The sequence below is a fragment of the Lolium rigidum genome, chromosome 7, assembly GCF_022539505.1.
Source record: "Lolium rigidum isolate FL_2022 chromosome 7, APGP_CSIRO_Lrig_0.1, whole genome shotgun sequence".
In the NCBI taxonomy this organism is placed as follows: Eukaryota; Viridiplantae; Streptophyta; class Magnoliopsida; order Poales; family Poaceae; genus Lolium; species Lolium rigidum.
Window position 1 is genome coordinate 325802879 of NC_061514.1, and position 19254 is coordinate 325822132.

The 19254-nt window shown below is 43.8% G+C and overlaps 2 protein-coding genes across 3 annotated transcripts; one reads left to right on the forward strand and one right to left on the reverse strand.

Annotated features, from left to right (window-relative positions):
• The first annotated feature begins 8856 nt into the window (after positions 1-8856).
• Positions 8857-12829, forward strand: LOC124678198 (caffeoylshikimate esterase-like). 2 transcript variants are annotated; one of them, XM_047214111.1, is made up of 5 exons: positions 8857-9010; positions 9123-9433; positions 9840-10067; positions 10460-10468; positions 12448-12829. In XM_047214111.1, exons 1-5 carry the CDS (start codon positions 8857-8859, stop codon positions 12745-12747), a joined length of 1002 nt encoding a protein of 333 aa, XP_047070067.1. In that variant the 3' UTR covers positions 12748-12829. The 2 variants fall into 2 exon arrangements, with proteins under 2 accessions (XP_047070067.1, XP_047070066.1); XM_047214110.1 differs by lacking the exon at positions 10460-10468 and having other exon boundaries at positions 9840-10079.
• A 4015-nt stretch (positions 12830-16844) lies between these two features.
• LOC124673345 (protein SRG1-like) lies at positions 16845-18593 on the reverse strand. The gene is made up of 5 exons (XM_047209441.1): positions 18360-18593; positions 18009-18220; positions 17687-17904; positions 17181-17508; positions 16845-17087 (listed from the first exon to the last, which is right to left on the reverse strand). The coding sequence occupies exons 2-5, from the start codon at positions 18192-18194 to the stop codon at positions 16845-16847; spliced, it is 975 nt and encodes a 324-aa protein (XP_047065397.1). The 5' UTR covers positions 18195-18220; positions 18360-18593.
• Between the last annotated feature and the right edge of the window lie 661 nt (positions 18594-19254).

A 19254-nucleotide genomic window follows, 5' to 3' on the forward strand; every position in this document is an offset into this window, starting at 1 on the left:
CCAGCGGAGCGTGTCTCTCTCCCACACAAGCATTTATTCAAACAAAAACAAACCGACGCTCCAAGTAAAGTACATAAGATGTGACCGAAAAAAAATATAGTTTCAAGAGAAGAAACACGATAAGTTGTCGATGAAGAAGGGGATGCCTTGGGCATCCCCAAGCTTAGATGCTTGAGTCTTCTTGAAATATGCAGGGATGAACCACCGGGGGCATCCCCAAGCTTAGACTCTTCACTCTTCTTGATCATAGTATATCATCCTCCTCTCTTGACCCTTGAAAACTTCCTCCACACCAAATTCGAAACAAACTCATTAGAGGGTTAGTGCATAATCAAAAATTCACATGTTCAGAGGTGACACAATCATTATTAACACTTCTGGACATTGCACAAAGCTACTGGAAGGTAATGGAACAAAGAAATCCACCCAACACAGCGAAAGAAGCAATGCGAAATAAAAGGCAGAATCTGTCAAAACAGAACAGTCCATAAAGATGAATTTTAAAATGGCACCAGACTTGCTCAGATGAAAATGCCCAAATTGAATGAAAGTTGCGTACATATCTGAGGATCACTCACGTAAATTGGCATAATTTTCTGAGTTACCTACGGAAAATTAGGCCCAGATTCGTGACGAGCAAGAAATCTGTTTCTGCGCAGTAAGCCAAATCTAGTATGAACCTTACTATCAAAGACTTTACTTGGCACAACAATGCAACAAAACTAAGATAAGGAGAGGTTGCTACAGTAGTAACAACTTCCAAGATACAAATACAAAATAAAAGTACTGTAACAAAATAAACACATGGGTTATCTCCCAAGAAGTTCTTTCTTTATAGCCATTAAGATGGGCTCAGCAGTTTTAATGATGCACTCGCAAGAAATAGTAGTTGAAGCAAAAGAGAGCATCATAAAGCAAATTCAAAACAAATTTAAGTCTAACATGCTTCCTATGCATGGGAATCTTGTAAATAAACAAATTCATGAAGAGCAAAGTTACAAGCATAGGAAGATAAAACAAGTGTAACTTCAAAAATTTCAGCATATAGAGAGGTGTTTTAGTAACATGGAAATTTCTACAACCATATTTTCCTCTCTCATAATAATATCCAGTAGCATCATGAGCAAACTCAACAATATAACTATCAAATGAAACATTCTTATCATGAGTCTCATGCATAAAATTATTACTCTCCACATAAGCATAATCAATTTTATTAGTTGTAGTGGGAGCAAATTCAACAAAGTAGCTATCATTATTATTCTCATCATCAAATATAGGAGGCATATTGTAATCATAATCAAATTTATCCTCCATAACAGGTGGTACTAAAAGACCAATATCATTATAATCATCATAAATAGGAGGCAAAGTATCATCAAAGTAAATTTTCTCCTCAATGCTTGGGGGACTAAAAATATCATGCTCATCAAAGCCAGCTTCCCCAAGCTTAGAATTTTCCATATCATTAGGAACAATGGTGTTCAAAGCGTTCATACTAATATGTTCCATAGGTTTTTTAATTTTCGCATCAAACCATCCATGTCTTAAATCAGGAAATAGAATAAGAAGCTCATTGTTGTCCATTATGCCTAACTAGTGTAAACAAGAAACAAAAAAGATGCAATTGCAGGATCTAAAGGAAATAGCTTCGAGCACACACACAACGGCAACGAGAAAAGTACTTTACACGGGACCGGAGTATGAGTGCCTTTTACCTTTCCTCCCCGGCAACGGCGCCGGAAAAGTGGCTAGTTGCCGGGGTTGCCGTGTGTGAGTGCCGTTTACCTTTCCTCCCGGCAACGGCGCCGGAAAAGTGCTTGATGTCTACGGGTGCTTCTATTCTTGTAGACGGTGTTGGGCCTCCAAGAGCGAGAGGTTTGTAGAACAATAGCAAGTTTCCCTTAAGTGGATCACCCAAGGTTTATCGAACTCGGGGAGGAAGAGGTCAAAGATATCCCTCTCATGCAACCACTGCAACCACAAAGCAAGAAGTCTCTTGTGTCCCCAACACACCTAATAGGTGCACTAGTTCGGCGAAGAGATAGTGAAATACAAGTGGTATGAATGAATATGAGCAGTAGTAACGGCGCCGAGAAAAGTGCTTGCTGGCGTGCGGTTGATGGTAGTAAAATTGCGGGAAGTATAGATGCGGTAAAACGATAAACAAACAGCGATAGCAGTATTTAGGAACAAGGCCTAGGGATCATACTTTCACTAGTTGACACTCTCAACTTTGATCACATAACAGAATAAATAAATAGATGCTAGACTCTACACCCTCTTGTTGGATGATGAACACCACTAACTGTGTAGGATTACACGAACCCTCAATGCCGGAGTTAACAAGCTCCACAATATTCAATGTTCATGTTTAAATAACCTTAGAGTGCATGACGGATCAACATAACCAAACCAAGTACTAACATAGCATGCACACTTGTCACCTTCACACTACGAAAGGAGGAATAGATCACATCAATACCATCATAGCAATAGTTAACTTCATAATCTACAAGAGATCACAATCATAGCCTACGCCAAGTACTACATGATGCACACACTATCACCATTACACCGTGCAGGAGGAATAAACTACTTTAATAACATCACTAGAGTAGCACGCGAGATAAATTGTGATACAAAACACATTGCAATCATAAAGAGATATAAATAAGCACTTCACTATGCCATTCATAACGGTGAATAAGTATTCCGTGAAATATAGCCTAAGAGACCCACACGGTGCACACACTTGTCACCTTTACACACGTGGGACAAGGAGTCTCCAGAGATCACATAAGTAAAACCCACTTGACTAGCATAATGACATCTAGATTACAAGCATCATCATATGAATCTCAATCATGTAAGGCAGCTCATGAGATTATTGTATTGAAGCACATAGGAGAGAGATTAACCACATAGCTACCGGTACAGCCCCGAGCCTCGATGGAGAACTACTCCCTCCTCATGGGAGACAGCAGCGTTGATGGAGATGGCGGTGGTGTCGATGGAGAAGCCTTCGGGGGCACTTCCCCGTCCCGGCGGCGTGCCGGAACAGAGACTCCTGTCCCCCAGATCTTGGCTTCGCGATGGCGGCGGCTCTGGAAGGTTTTCTCTAGTTTTGTCGAACGTGTCAGGGTTTTCGCGACGGAGGCTTTAAATAGGCGGAAGGGCAAGGTCAGAAGGGGTCTGGGGCCACCAGACACTAGGGCGGCGCGCCCCCCTCCTGGGCCGCGCCGCCACCATGTGTGGGCCCCCTGTGGCCCCTCTCTGGCGGTTCTCGGGTGTTCTGGAAGCTCCCGGGGATTCTAAGATCTTCGGTGTTGATTTCGTCCGATTCCGAGAATATTTCCTTACTAGGATTTCTGAAACCAAAAATAGCAGAAAACAAGAACTGGCCCTTCGGCATCTCGTCAATAGGTTTGTTCCGGAAAACGCATAATAATGACATAAAGTATGCATAAAACATGTAGATATCATCAATAATGTGGCATGGAACATAAGAAATTATCGATACGTCGGAGACGTATCACCCCCCGAGTCCATTCAGCCACGGCTACTTCCTGGTCCTCTGCAGAGTCCCCAACCTCTTCCGTCTCGACCAAGCCTATCGGACGTTTAAACTTATCTTGGTACAATTCTGGGTGGCGCTGCTCATACATTGTTAATTTCTGGACCATGAGTGCCAGTGAACTGTACTCCACTTGGAAAGCCAGATCCTTGATCGGCGCTGCGAGGCCCAACACTGCCAGCTCGACTGCTTCCTTCTCACTTAGACGAGCCGAATAGCATCGGTTCTTAACAGTCCTGAAACGCTGGATGTATTCTGACACCGTTTCTCCGCGTCTCTGCCGTACCTGTGCCAGATCGGCAATGCCAGCCTCGGTAGCTTCTGAGTGATATTGGACATGAAACTGCTCTTCCAGTTGCTTCCACGTCCGGACTGAGTTTGGTGGCAACGAGGTGTACCACCCAAAAGCCGATCCCGTGAGAGATTGCGCAAAAAACCTCACACGTAACGGATCTGATGCTGAAATCATGCCCAACTGTGCCAAATATCGGCTCACGTGCTCGATCGAGCTAGACCCTTCTGATCCATTGAACTTTGAGAACTCAGGGAGCCGATACTTGGGTGGTAGTGGGATCAAATCCTACTCGTCGGGGTACGGCTTGGAATAGCCGATTGTTTTCCTCTTTGGCAGGATGCCGAACTGGTCTCTCAAGATTGCACTGATTTGTTCCACGGTATGAGCTGCAGGGGCTGAGCTTTCATGACTAGTTCCGGTGGCATATTTAGCTAGCCACGCCTGTTTATCGGCGTCTGCTCCAGAAATCCCTGCTGGTGCAATCTGGTTCGTGCGCGCCAAGCTATTGCAGTCCGGCACGTATGTGCACACGTATCCATGTGGGATCTCTTTAGGTGGCTCATAGAGGAATTGGCAATCGCCAGGATCGCCTCCAACCTTGTAGACGACGTACGCCGGTGAACCACCGCAGCTGCGGAGCTGCAAGCGCGAATGGCAGCGGCGGTGCTGGTGCGGAACGGTATTTCTCCTTGGTGCGTCCCCAGGGCAGGCCCTGACGGAGAGTACTGATGCTTCATGATTTCCTGAACCACGCGAACCGCAATGCGCTCGAAGGAGTTCACCAGGCTCTCAGAATGACGGTGTATAGAATGAGCCACCATGTAATTGACTTCCTGGCGCAGAGCTCTGGTGCGTTCCTCTGAAGGGGTAGACAGATCTACTTCGTCGAGAGCGCCTTCGGGTGAGAACCCTTTCCACCTAATGCCACGTGACGGCTTTAATCTCATCATATTTCTTCTTGTGCTCCTCAGGCAGATCTTCGTACGTGACTGGTTCGTCCGCCATCTCAGCTGCAGATTTTGACATAGTTGCTGCAGATATCGACGTAGTTGTTGTTGTTTGTCCCACCGGGCGTGCCAGAATGTGTTGCTGACCAAAACCCACCGGCGAGCAGCGATGGACAACACGAAGAGCCGGGAGGCTCCCAGGACTGCTGGTGGGCCCTGGTCCCTCGGGCGACGGCCCACAATGCTCCGGCACACGTCCTGGCTAATGCAAGGGCATGCCACCTGACCTATACCTGGTCAGGAAGGTGATGGATTGCTTCGATTAGTTTCCTGCATGGCAGACACGTAAACATTAAATACGAGCCCGATCGGCTCTCAGGTTACCCTGTGAATCGGCTCAAAGAGCCGATTGCCCCATGGTTCACGTTGGATTTACGATGACATGGGGATCCTGCTTTATCAATACAAAGTTAAATCAATCTACGATAGTTTAGGGTTTTCACCGCATAACCGGAACATCCTACACGTAGTTGAGCCTAGCAGGTACGAAAGACGATGGAAAACTAGTCCTAAAAGAGGCCTAAAAACCAACATGAAGTCGATTCCCGGAACAATCCCTTCTAGGATTAGTAAATCATACCTTACGCACTACCGGATCGTTCAACCCGTTTGCAAGGCCTAACCATGCGGATATCAAACTAATCCTTGGAACATGTGAGTATCATCATAAAAGTAGCATGGAACATAAGAAATTATAGATACGTCTGAGACGTATCATATAGCCAATATGTTATGTTCCATATCTCAACAGATGGTTATGTCTAATCTAAGATGATGAAAAGGTAAGTTGTCTAACATGCATATTCATGCTAAATTTAATCATTGTGTAATGGTTGTCCATTTGATTAGTGAAGATTCAAGAATATATTTGTTTCATGTTGCATGCAAATTAATTAAGTTTATAGATAATATGAAATCAAGGGCTTGAAAAAACAGATGGTGTGAAAACCTTACATGAAGAGATAAAAAAATCAACAACTGCAGTTAATGAGGTTTTTCTTTGTAAAAAAATACAGAGAGGTTGATAGACCCATGTAATTGGTGGATGACTAAAAATCTTTCAACATAAAATTTTGATATTGTATTCTTATTATTATAGAGAAAGAAGAGCATAAGGGTAAATGTTAATTCTTGCTCTTTGATTTCATATGTGTGGATCCATTGTGTTGATGCGTCATAGGAATCAAACTACTATTTCGGATGCTGCCATTTTAGTTGCCCCGTTGGCAAGCTTAATTGCCCATGCTTTGATAACCATGTCTTAGCTCCCTATCTTGCATTGAAATTTTGTTATTGTTTATTGCGACATCTAGAATCGACGATGTCCATTTACCTATAACTATTTTGTACGTAATTAACTTTCTCGCTGCAGTGCATCTTTCCAAACTTAACGGATAAGGTTCGCTAATCATGTATTTGTTGTTCTTCTTTCATGTCATTATGTTAATGACTAGAATTTTTCGAGATCTACAACCGCCATCCTGCATGTTACCTTGCATTATTATATACCTCATTAAGATTCTATACGTGGTCATCTTTGCGAGGTTAGTTGACAAGATTCGCTAATCATGGACTGTGTCGATGCTACTTGTTTTGTTGATGTATTTTTCGAGATCTACAATCGACATCAAGCATGTTACCATGAATTATATATGTCTTGAAGTTTGATCTTGCATGGGGAAACTTAATTATCGATCTGGTTACGTGATGCACAATATAGAAGATATGAAGCCTGCTCCCATTGTGATTTCATTTTTAAGGAAGCTCAGGAATGTGATCCCTACATGAAAGAGTATACCTCATGAATATATCACGGATAGGACAACTAGAGGAATGTCGTGAAGAGGTATAGGAAGAATAAAAATGAACCACGGACGCTCAAGATCTGTATCACCGTACGTAAGATGCAGCTCCCCTTCCCTCTATTTTTTTCACTTTGCTAATCTTCCCTTTTAACGAGGGCCGGGCTTAGGTGGGCGCGCGAGGAAGGAAAAAAAGTCGTAGATGGTCTTATCCTTTGTCCTCTTTTAGTGCAACATACTCCCCCTTTTTTGTATTGAACGTAGCTAGACTCCCTCCAACTATTCAATTATTTTTTTTTCGATAAAGGGAATATATTAATATCAAAAGATACCAATTACACCCAGCCTCTGCAACAACGCACTACCCTAATGGCACTACGGATGCACACAGCCAAAAAAAGGAAAAGAAAACTAAGAAACAAAAGTCCCGCTACAGTATCTCGGGCCTAACAACAGCAATACATCCACCGCCAAAACAACACCTGAAATACAGACTCTCCAAAAACGACGCCTCCAAGAAGGGAACAGTGCTCTAACACCGTCGTCGCCCGATCAATGATCTTAGGTTTTCACCCTGAAGATAGTCCCCGCTCTCAAAACAATGCCTCCAACAAGGTCATTGCCAGGCACAACCAGTTAAGGTCAGACCTTGGGTTTTCACCCTGAAAGGTAGGACACTATTCAATTATTTGCACCATTGTGTATAAGAAAACAGTAAATCCCACCTTTTACCCTATAGTTATAACCCCATTTAGTGAATCTTCTACAACATACCATATCTATGAGAATTTGAACATTGTTTCACCCCCAATTTTAACATTCAACATTTTTTGTTAGATATGACTAGCATGATACGTCAATGTGACGGGGTGAAATGTTTTTAAAATTTTTGGATGGTATCTTCGTCGTGGGGTTATTCTCACCAAAGACAATCTTGTTAAGCGGAATTGGCATGGAAGTACACAGTGTGTTTTTTGTCATCAGGACGAAACAATCAAACACTTATTCTTCCAGTGCTAGTTCGCGAGATCTATATGGTCTGTCATCCAAGTAGCGTCTACCTTGTATCCTCCGACTAGTGTCGCCAATGTCTTTGGCAATTGGCTTCATGGTATAGATTCAAGGTTTAAGTTGCTTCTTAGGGTGGGGGCGCTAGCAGTTATCTGGGCGCTTTGGCTATGTAGAAATGACAAGATCTTTAATGATAAAAATTGCTCTTTGTTGCAGGTCATCTACAGATGTACAGGTATTCTCCGTTCATGGTTACCTCTTCAGCGAGTGGAGAATCGAGACCTATTTACGGAGGTCTGTACACGGTTGGAGGCTACGGCGAGGGATACTTTTTTCCTACATGGGTGGCAGCATAGTCTACGGATAGATGCTCCACCTACACTTTAGGCGTTATATGATTCATCGTTTCGATATGTATCTCGACTAGTTTTTATTATTTATCCTTTTAGACTTGAGACAACAAAACGGGGCTGAGTGCATCCTGGTTATGCAGAGGCTGGATGTAATTGCTTATTAAAGTAATAAAGCATCCTTTATCGAAAAAAAGGACTTCATCCGTGATCCTGTCTAAACTTCCCTTGTCCAAATCTTCCATTTCTCCCTACCATCCTAATATTTTTGTACGTCAGTAATCACCTTACACCTTGCCCACTGAACATGCATCAGGAAAAAAGGTCCAAAGCTTCTATAAAAGTAAGCTAGACATATTTTACTCGATGGTGTAAAATCAGTGTCACGAATGCATAACTAGAAAGTAAAATGTGGAATTTACACTAAAAAATATCGATATCTACAATGAGGCCAGGAAGAATCCTTATATTGCCATGAAGGAAGGGTTAGGCTAAAGACTGGTTATGGAATTTTAATGTCCAGCTTGGATATTGAAAGCAATTTGACAATGTACTGGCACATATAGCTTAGCGATGCGAGCAAGTATTCTAGCCAGGCAAAAATCCACTGTTGATGAAAATTCAGAACACTCGAACGTTAAATGCTCTCCCTAAGTAAAGCAGTACTCCACATATATAGCTTTTATTCGTTTTGCTCACAAAAGCGTCCACACATATATATAGCTGTCAACCCCTCATCCTCGATCGCTCTCTCCTAGCAACTAGTAGCTCTTTCTCTTCTCTGCTTCGCTTCGTTCGAGTGCTAGTCGTGAAAATGGCGAGCAAGTCCGGCAGCGGCGTGGCGGAGGATGGCAGCTACGAGTACAAGGAGGAGTTCGTGAAGAACTCCCGGGGGATGAAGCTCTTCACCTGCCGGTGGCTGCCCGCCAAGGGCCACACAGTCAAGGGCCAAGTGTTCATCTGCCATGGTAATTAACCGCGCGTCCTTCCTTCCTTCCTTCCTTCCTTCCTTCCTTCAAGCCGGCCGCGCGCTCTAATGGCCGGAGAATGATGGACCGATTGGTCCAAAACAAACAACAGGGTACGCGGTGGAGTGCAGCATCACGATGCGGGAGACGGGGATGCGGCTGGCGCGGGCCGGGTACGCGGTGCACGGGGTGGACTACGAGGGCCACGGCAAGTCGGAGGGCCTCCAGGGCTACATCCCCTCCTTCGACGTCCTCGTCGCCGACTGCGACGCCGTCTTCGCCACCGTCGTCGCATCCACCGCCAACACGGAGCTGCCACGCTTCCTGCTCGGCGAGTCCATGGGCGGCGCCGTCGCGCTGCTCCTCCACCGCACGCGCCCCGACTACTGGACCGGCGCCGTCTTGGTCGCGCCCATGTGCAAGGTACATGCGCGTGCTTACCTACTACTACTCCGGTCCGGTCTCCGGCCACGGCTCGCGGCTTTAGACTAGATGTTGTATGCACGATCGATGGAGTGCTAGCTTCCTTCTTTTTTGAAGGGTGGAGTAGTAGCTTGCTAGTTGCCATAATCATCTGACTTTTGAAAAGATCGACATGCTGTTGTTTAATCCATCCTAGAGCAGTTGACCTGGCCAGCCATTCAGGCACTCATCTACATTTTCAATCTACCTGGATGATTATAAATAATTGCATTTTCATTCGAACATTCAAATTTAGATAAATCTGTAATATCCTTTTCGAATCGGAGGGATTATAAGAAATAAGACCTCGATCATTAAAAAAAAGCCTGGACTTTAATGAATCTCCGTGTACGTATTGTTCGATTAGATTGCTGAAGAGATGAGGCCCCACCCGGTGGTGATCAGCGTCCTCAAGTTGATGACCAACATCATCCCCACCTGGAAGATTGTGCCAACGGCCGACGTCATAGACGCCGCCAACAGAATGCAGGAGAAGCGCGACGAGATCAGGAACAACCCCTACTGCTACAAGGGCAAGCCGCGCCTCCAGACCGCATATGAGCTCCTCAGGGTCAGCCTCGACATTGAGAACAATGTACTCAAAAAGGTACATATCTCTGTATTTCCCACCTGAGTATTGCACTTGTTCAAATAACCCATCAAAGTAATGTTCAGTTCCTTTTAATCCTCCAAAGTATCGATTAAACTTGTTTTTGCTAAGGCGGGCCATAATATTGTCTATGTGGCTGCCATGTAACCAATTTCAAATGCCACAATTGCAATTTTCATCTAGCTCATTTTATGTTTATCCATGGGTTCCCCGAGCCAAAAAAAAAAAATGGTCCACTGGGCAATGGCTACTTTTGTGTGCACCTTTTAAGAATGCAACTTTAGGCTAATCTGTAGTTTTAGATGGATTAGCTTGCTTTTAAATCATAAATCAGACAACTTAGAACTACCAAAAACTATTAATGAATTAGTAATTAGCTCAATCATGTACTTCTATATTACCAAGTAGGCAATTGTAATTACTTATGTTGTTCTATATTACCAAGTAGGCAACTTTAGGCTAATCTGTAATTTTAGATGGAGTAGCACACCTGCAGTTGGAAACAGGATACTGATACATTAAACAAAATGCAGCATTTTGTTTGTGTTACATTAGCTATGTCATAACTATGTATACATCTCGATCGTGCTGTCTTTCTGCTATTCAAATGAGGTGTTGATTTGCTCGTGTAGCGCCCTTATTCAGTTAGTTGACACTTTGACTAATTGACTACAATAAGTCAGTTTTTCTCGGGTGTGATAGATTTGTTCATCATTGGCATTCAATTTAATTTGAGTTTGCAGCACTAATGGTTGTAGGTTTTCTTTTTTGTCTCTATCCCTTAATTATTATTATCATGTATTCCCAAAAATAAATTGAATTTATAAAGAAGGAATGTTTGGATTTTAGAACATGAACCTAAAGTTTTTTTTTCGAAATGGGGTGTACCCCGGCCTCTGCATCGGTTGATGCACACAGCCTTTTATTAAGAAACTGAATATTGAAAATTTACAATTCAAGGATCAACGAGAGTCGATACAAAAATCAACCATCAAAAAAAGACTGCTAAGCAATCTAAGCATCATGTAATCTCTTAATAGGCCGCCAAGTAGCATGATAGAAAATATCCTGGGCAACCATTTGAAGGCGGTTGCATCCAGAAACCATGCACTCCCGTTGATTCTCCGGGACCAAGAAACGCCAAAGCTGGATCCAGTGAACCATAGTGTGAATAACCTGCAAAAATTAGTAGAGTCTTTTTTGTTAAAAACAATATAGTTCTGCAATTCCAAATTGACCAGCATAAAACCGAAACACCAATGTTAATCCTAGCTTTATCAGTTTTGTCAATTGCATGAAATAAACAAATGGTCTACTGATTCCTCAGCATCACAGAAAGAGCATTTCATATTTCCATTCCAATTCGCTAGATTATCACGGGTCAAGAGGACTTTCTTACTAAGGAACCACATAAAGATTTTAATTTTTAGTGGAATTTTTATTTTTCAAAGATAATTACGAAGATATCTTGTATGTCCATTTAACATATCAACATAGATTTAACGGATGTTAGACCCCAAACGAACTTATCTTGATCATCATTTAAATTTATCTCCATTAATCATTGACATAGGTGTACCCATTGTTCCCATTTATCACCGATCAGTGTTCTCCGAAAATCAATATTTAACGGAGTTGACCTCATAACATTTTCACTAAGCTTACGGTGAACAATGTTGTATAGTTGGGGATACTGAGATGCAAGTGTCTGATCACCTAACCATCTATCTTTCCAAAAAACGCACTCCTTCTCCACAGCCTACCTCAAATTTTTCTCTACTAAAAGTTTACACTTTAATTTTTATTAATCCCTTCCAGAAAGGTGAATCAGCAGGCTTACTTTCAACTTCAGCCAAGGTTTTTTTGTGAAAGGTACTTGTTTTTTAAAAGTTGTTGCCATAACCTTTCTTCAGAAAGAAGTTTAAAAAGCCATTTACTAAGTACGCAAGTATTTTTAATCTCCAGACTTCAATTCCACTTAGTTTACCTATATTTCTTTTTATTTTCCTCATATTGCCAAAAGAAGCGTGATCGGAAAAAATCTAATCTTTCCTTACCCCTTTAGGTAAATCAAACAAGCATAGCATAAACATCGGTAAACTAGTAAGGACAGAGTTAATCAACACAAGACGATCCCCATATGAACCTAAAGTTTTGACAGTTGTTCAATTTTGAAATGGTGGTAGATGACAACTGGCGGCACTGCCACGTGTCAAATCCTGGTTCGCAAGCTCCTCAAAACGTTGGCTCAATATTGACGTCCAAAAATAAAAGAATTTTGATGTTTCCTAGTATTTCCCATTTATTTGGCTTTGTAAGCAAAAAATGATTGTTGCTGATGGATGGAGCGCCCATGTACATGCAGGTTTCGTTGCCATTCTTGATCGTGCATGGTGGGGACGACAAGGTGACGGACCCATCTGTGAGCGACCTCCTCTACCGGTCGGCAGTAAGCCAGGACAAGAAGCTCAACCTCTACCCAGGCATGTGGCACGCGCTCACTTCCGGTGAGACCCCCGAAAACATTCACACGGTCTTCCAAGACATCATCTCGTGGCTCGACCAAAGATCCTCCACGGGATCATCGGTGGCAGTGTCCGGGGACATGTCGTCGGAGATGGAGCAAAAGGCCAAGCACGATGAGCAGCATTTTGAGAAAATATAGTACTATGCGTGGCCGCGTGGGTAACTGTTGCTTGGTATTAAATCAGAAAAAATCTATTGAAACTGGCTAGCTACACAAAGTGAGTAGGATTAGTTAATTGTACTAATTGGTTTGCTAGTTCGGCAATTTTTGTCTTATCGTTGTGTACCTGTGCCATGTAACATTGATCTTTCAATGATCCCTCATTTTCAGCCTTTGATTTTTGTAGCGTTTACCTTTTTCTAAAATGGAAGTTGAACTCTAACATCTATAATGCATCAAAATGGTACACACTTCCAATTTTTATAATATTAAAATTCTTACAAGATAACACATCAATAACCTGAGGCCGCAACAAGCCTGGTTTCCACTACATGTCAATATGCATGATGCATGTCACTAGCACAGGTCACAACGCATGTATACAAACTCTATTTAATTTGATCAATTAATTGTAGTTATTTATAAATAAACGTACAAACCGAGATTTCCTAGATTTTTCGATAAAATAATATATATTAACAAAACAAATATATTAATTATATTCAGTCTGTACAACAACAAGATGTTCAAACACATCAACAATTCAAGATGCACACGGCCAAGGAAAAACAAAAACAAAAAAGAGAAAACTAGAAACAAAGATCTCGCCGCGGTGATGAAACACTCGCAACAACGGCACTTTAACCACCACCAAAGACAACGCTCGGACCATAAAAAGTTCTCCAAAAGCAACGCCTCCAAGAAGCACAAGCGATGTCGTCGCGTGATCGAAGATCTCATGTTTCATCTCTAGGAAAAGTGCAAGTTCGCAAAACGATGCCTTTTGTAAGACCATTTCTATTGCCTTTTGTAAGACCATTGCTAGGTACAACCACTGAGCTAGGGATCAACAACTCCTCAACTACATCATCAATTCGCTGAGCCCCAGCATACTGATGCACATCCATGAGAACATGCCGTCAAAGTCTAGACGACCCTTGCTGACTTGTTTTACTCTCAATCGCCCTCGCGGATCACGAGTCTGCGGATCACCCTCGCCAACACCAAGAAGCGAGATATGACTATCGATGCCTTCTTTAACAAGATGAAAGGCTTCGGTGATGAACTTGCTGCTACCAGAGAACCTTTCACAAATGCACAGATGATGTCCTACATCGTCACTGGTCTTGAAGGTGAGTGACACCAGATGTGGTGGCTTCGGCTCATCTGCCAGCGTTACCGCGCGCAGATGGCAAGAATGCTCTTGGGGAAAACCCTACTACCGCGGGAAACGACATCCACGTTGTCATGATGATCGCTGGCAAGGTGACCTGGGAAACAAGGGGCACTAACGCTCCATCTGGCGATCGTTTCCGCGGCATGCAGGTACCACTCCGTGGGACGTACACCTGGGCATTCCTCGGGCCGGGCCGGGTTTCAGGCCGGGCCTGAAAAAGCCCGAACCAAAATTCCTAGGCCCGAGCCTGGCCCGGCCCAACCTTCAGGCTTACAAATCGGGCCCGAACCTGGCCCAAACAGAGAAAAGCCCGGGCCGGCCCGAACTAAGCTAAAATCACTTTTTTGCAAGCCCGAGCCCGGCCCGGCCCGAGTTCGGGCTAAAAAATCAGGCCCAAACCTAGCCCGACCCGGCCTGGCCCGGGATTTTCGGGCCGAGTCGGGCCGGGCTGCCCATGCCCAACTGTAGTGGGAGGACACGACATGCCAAATATGCATCAAAGAGGGACATGCTTCCCGCAACTGCTAGTGGCGTTTCGAAGACGATGATGATGAGTACGATGACAAGGGAGCACAGGTGGCCTCTTACGGTGTCGATACCGATTTGTATTCTGACAAAGGGGCAACACATCGAATCATGTGGGAACTGGAGAAGATGATAATGGGTGAATATAATGAAAATGACCGTGTCCACACTGCTAATGGTTCAGGTAAGTAAGGTGATTAGTCATATTGGTCATACAATTGTTTATAATCCTGTTAAAGATTTGCATCTTAATGAAATACTTCGTTCCTAGTGCACCCAAAAACTTTTTATATGTACATCGTCTTGCTTTAGACAATAATGGAGTAAATTACTTAAAACTACCACAATTAGGGCTAGGGTAACGAGTCAGTACCTATTTGGTTTATTTTTTTCAGAAAACTACCAACTCCAGGGTACATTGTTACAAAATGCACTAGCATTTAGTTGATTGCATTTTAACATAGTCCTGACAGTTGGGATCCACATGACAGAGTTGACCGTTCAAATAAATTGCCACGTAGATGTGGTTGACCTAGCTCCCTCCCCACCCACCTCCCGCCATGCGCCAGTGGAACCCCTCCTTCTCCCCAGCCTTCGGCCATCAACGACCTCCTCTCTCTGTTCTTGGGCCACGCCACCACCCGAATTCCTCGATGCTGGCCACACCCTCCCACCCGAATTCCTCGATGTCGGCAGTGTGAATGGATGTAGCATAAAGCTCTAAGCGAAAGTTCAACTTAACAAACACTAGTGTACAAACAAGCAAGTAAGGGATTGACAAATCTCTAAATGAACATTTGAGATCCGGTGGGGAATTGTTTAAATAATGGGCTATTTGCTTGGCCCATGTACGATTTCGGATTTTTTCTATAATCTCAATGCCCACATGGGGCAGCATGTGAGTTTGATCCCAAGTTGATGGTAGGTCGCAAGGGAGTGAGATGAGAAGAGGGAACAAAGTTTAGTCCCACATAAAAAGTTGGGAGGAAGTTAAACCACCTTATAAGGTGTGTTGTTCCACCACTAGTAAGACTGAGAAAGGGAGTGGTACACGCGTGCTCCTCCTCTTCGATTTGACTCGACACGACATGTCACGACAGGCGCGCCACGCTCGTGTTGAGTGGACTGAGCATCGAGCCGAGACTTTCCTTTCTTTGTGTTGTTCGGGAAAACAAATAAAGTCTCAGACGGACGCGTCACAGTTAGTCGGTCCGGCTCGCTCCTCGATCGTGGGTTATCTCTAACCGACTCGAAACATGGGTGTGGCCAACGTTGCCTAGGGTTTCCTGAGCCTATATAATCTCTTGCTCGGCTGCCGCATAAACATATCTAATACATGATTTTGGGTTTTGCCACCTCTCTTTACTTGCACCGCCATCGTAGCCTACTCCATCCCGCCCGCCGGCTTGCAACGACGAATGGGAAAACAGGTCTCCGGAACCACTCACCTTTGCCTGTACGGAAAAGAGCGAAGTAGTTTTTTGGGAAGCGATGCATGACTGTGCAACCTCTTTATCACGGGTCGTCTACTGGACAAGTTGGGCGGTGCCGCCTAGCATCATCTGCAACCAATCGGTAGGTGCGCCATATTTTGATATGTTTAGCGATGGATGGTATACCGTATGTCCTGCTACTATTCATGTTGATTAATGCATCTAGTATATTCGAGTTTTACATATTAATAGCTGCTATAGTCATATTTAATATTCTAAAATTAATCATGAAAAATGTGGTCTAATTATCCAACACATATTGTACCTGTGTAAGGTTTTTCTACAACATATAACACGTACACGTAGCTGCGAATTAGTTTTTTGAAAAACGCTCCACACGCACTATGCAAATTCTTCATTACGGGTCGTCTACTGGATAAGTCGGGCAGTGCCGCCAAGCATCATCTACAACCGATCAATATGTACGCCATATTCGGATCTGTTTAGCGATATATGGTGTACTACTAATGTTGATTAATTCATCTAGTATGTTCGAATTTCACATATTAATAGCTGATATAGTCATGTTTAATATTTGGAAATTAATCATAAAAATTATATCTAATTATCCAACACATATTGTACCTGCGTAAGGTTTTTCTACAACATATAACACATACCCGCCGCCGATCAAGGGGCAGGTTCCTGTCCTATTTGATCCCTAGCGATCACGACACTAGGTTATCCTGGTGACCCTTTTTTCATAAACAACTGTCGTTAGTTATGCTCTTACCATGCATGGCCTACCTTCTTCATGTCAGAAGAGCGCCAGTTATTCCAATTATTACATCATTATAGTTCACACCCGAGTACATGGCAAAACAGGGTTTGAAATTGAAAAACACTTCACATACTTTTTTTGACAATAACAGTTGACAGACTTAGATCTTCATGGTTTCTATCATTCTCTCAGATCGTCTAAAATGCTCAAGGATCCCTTGTGCGTACTCTTTGGCCCGCATCTTCCTGTATCTTGCTGGCCGAGTGTCGTCTAGCAAGGCAGGAGCTGGCTCAAGCACAGTATCTGCTCCCACGCCGAAGAACAAAGCTAGAGAGACCCTTTCTTTCACAGGATTCGTGACAACCCTGTGAAAGGCGGCTTTGAAAGCCCCGTTGCTCATTATCTACATTCCAGTGTACGTTACATCGACGTTAGGAGGTACGAGCAAGCGAAAGAAAAGAAAAGTTGATTGGATTTACTGCAGGAAGCTAATTACCTCCAGGGAGTCTCCCACGAATATGAGCAGACAACCAGGTTTCGTCGGAACATTGTACCACCTGCCGTCTTTGCAAACTTGCAGGCCACCGATGGCCTTGTCCGCGAGGAGAATCGTGATCACACGGCCATCGGAATGAGGCCTGAAGCCGAACACACCGGCAGGCGCCGGGCATGGCGGGTAGTAGTTGAGCACTGCGAAGGTGATGGCCCTGTCCGTGAACATGCTGACCAAGTGGTCCTCCTCTAGCTCTAGGAGCCTGGCGATTGCTCGCACGACTTGGTCTCTAATCTTCTTTGATTTACATACGTACTCCTGCATCACGTCCCTGCAGCAAAACCAGTTTTGTCTCTCTGAAAATCATCCACATAATAGAATGAACATGTATTGTTGTTTAATATCTTCTTAATTACACTTTACATGCGGTCAATCCTCTATGGAAATTAAAGAGAAGTGAACTGCAAGAGGAATATATACTGAAGTGTGGTAATGGAAGGATGAGTTACCTGAAATAATGTGGGTAATCGGGCCAACGGGACATGTCCCTCTCATCCTCTGGCTCGATCGTTAACCGCACCCGCTCAGACCAGTCTATGGGATGATCTTGGCTGCCGCCTGTCTGCATGATAAATTCTTGCTTCATCTGCGGCAGCTGATGAAAGAAGTCCCTTCCGCCGTCCAAGAGAGCGTCCAGGAGCGATGTTTCAATTCCGTGTTTTGTTGCCTGGTACACGCGTGTACGCACATACGGAGTAGTTTTTTTCAGGTGAATTGAAACATTACTACTATTAAGGGTGCTACTTCATGATCAAGAAGCTCGGTCGTCACCAGGAAGAGTCCCCAGTTCTCAAGTGCCACCCGGAGCTTGGCAGCCTCATCGGCGGCAGGCAGCCGACTGATATCAACCACTGGGAGGGGCTCCGGCATCTCCTCCACGGCTGGAATGCCACCATGGCGATCTTGCTCCCGTAGCATGTACCGGTTCGGCAGCTCCTCCCAATCGCGGGCCGACATGTTCAAGGATGACCTTAGGAACCAATCTGGAAGATTTACAGAAATCAATCGACGCCTAATTAAGCTCTGAAATCAACTAACTCCATGCGAAGCTATCTAAACTAACTACTACCCAGAGGTTAAATATAAGATAACATCATGCCAATGGAAGATGAAGAAACTCACACGAGAATCACTCACGGGAATCATTGATTCATTTATTTCTGGATTTAATCTTACACAGCTTAAAGAGGGAGTTTGAGGAGGAGGAAAGGCAAAAGTGGAGTTTGAGGAGGAGGAAAGGCAAAAGATTACTGTCGGAGACACAATCCTCTGGTAAGAGGAGATCGAGAAGACGAGATTGAGGGAATCTCCCTATGCTTTCTCTCGTTGAAGAAGATGAGAGAGAGAAGTGCCACGGACTGCCATCTTGTCTGTGTCCCTTGTCTTTCTCATGCAAGTTGTCAGTATCCTTTGTCTCCACTCTCCACCGAATGAAAAAGCAGACATACAGTAGCCTATTCCTCACTGTATCTAATCATGCATCCTCTCTCTGATAGCTCACATAATGATGTAGAGAGAACTCAGATTCCAAACAGGGCCAACCCACATCCCGTGAAACCATGCCACAGATGGATGGTTTAGATGTGCGTGCGCAGTGCGCACCTGCGTCAAAAATCCACTCTCGAGGAGGAAAAGATAGATCTTTTTCTGGGATTCTCACCCTCTCCGATCTTTCTCAACGTCTCTATAATGTTAAGATATTTTACATCTTGGACCCTGCAGTGTTACCTATTTACAACACACTCCACCAGAAGAGTATATGACCGAACGCCCAGTGACAAGGTGTAGGAAACTAGGAATGCGATACTGCCCCACCCGCTTCGAGAATGCTTTCTCAACAAGCAATTTAAATGTCACAATGAGAATGAGTAATTCCATTCCATGGCGTAATTGTGAATATCAAACTTCTCCAGAGAGAGACCGAAGAGCATTGTACCCTAATTCGACCCACCCTTCTCGAGTTCATGCTACCACTAAATAAGAATAACAAATTACTACTGAACAGCAGTAGCTAATC

Bases quoted from the DNA above. Each gene is read 5' to 3' on its own strand.
- LOC124678198 (XM_047214110.1), top strand. From the start codon at position 8,857: ATGGCGAGCAAGTCCGGCAGCGGCGTGGCGGAGGATGGCAGCTACGAG. The intron at 9,011-9,122 runs GTAATTAACCGC...AACAAACAACAG, and splicing joins CCAAGTGTTCATCTGCCATG to GGTACGCGGTGGAGTGCAGC. The intron at 9,434-9,839 runs GTACATGCGCGT...TTGTTCGATTAG, and splicing joins TGGTCGCGCCCATGTGCAAG to ATTGCTGAAGAGATGAGGCC.
- LOC124673345 (XM_047209441.1), bottom strand. From the start codon at position 18,194: ATGTCGGCCCGCGATTGGGAGGAGCTGCCGAACCGGTACATGCTACGG. The intron at 17,905-18,008 runs GTGACGACCGAG...CGCGTGTACCAG, and splicing joins AGAACTGGGGACTCTTCCTG to GCAACAAAACACGGAATTGA. The intron at 17,088-17,180 runs GTAATTAGCTTC...ACTGGAATGTAG, and splicing joins TCGTGGGAGACTCCCTGGAG to ATAATGAGCAACGGGGCTTT.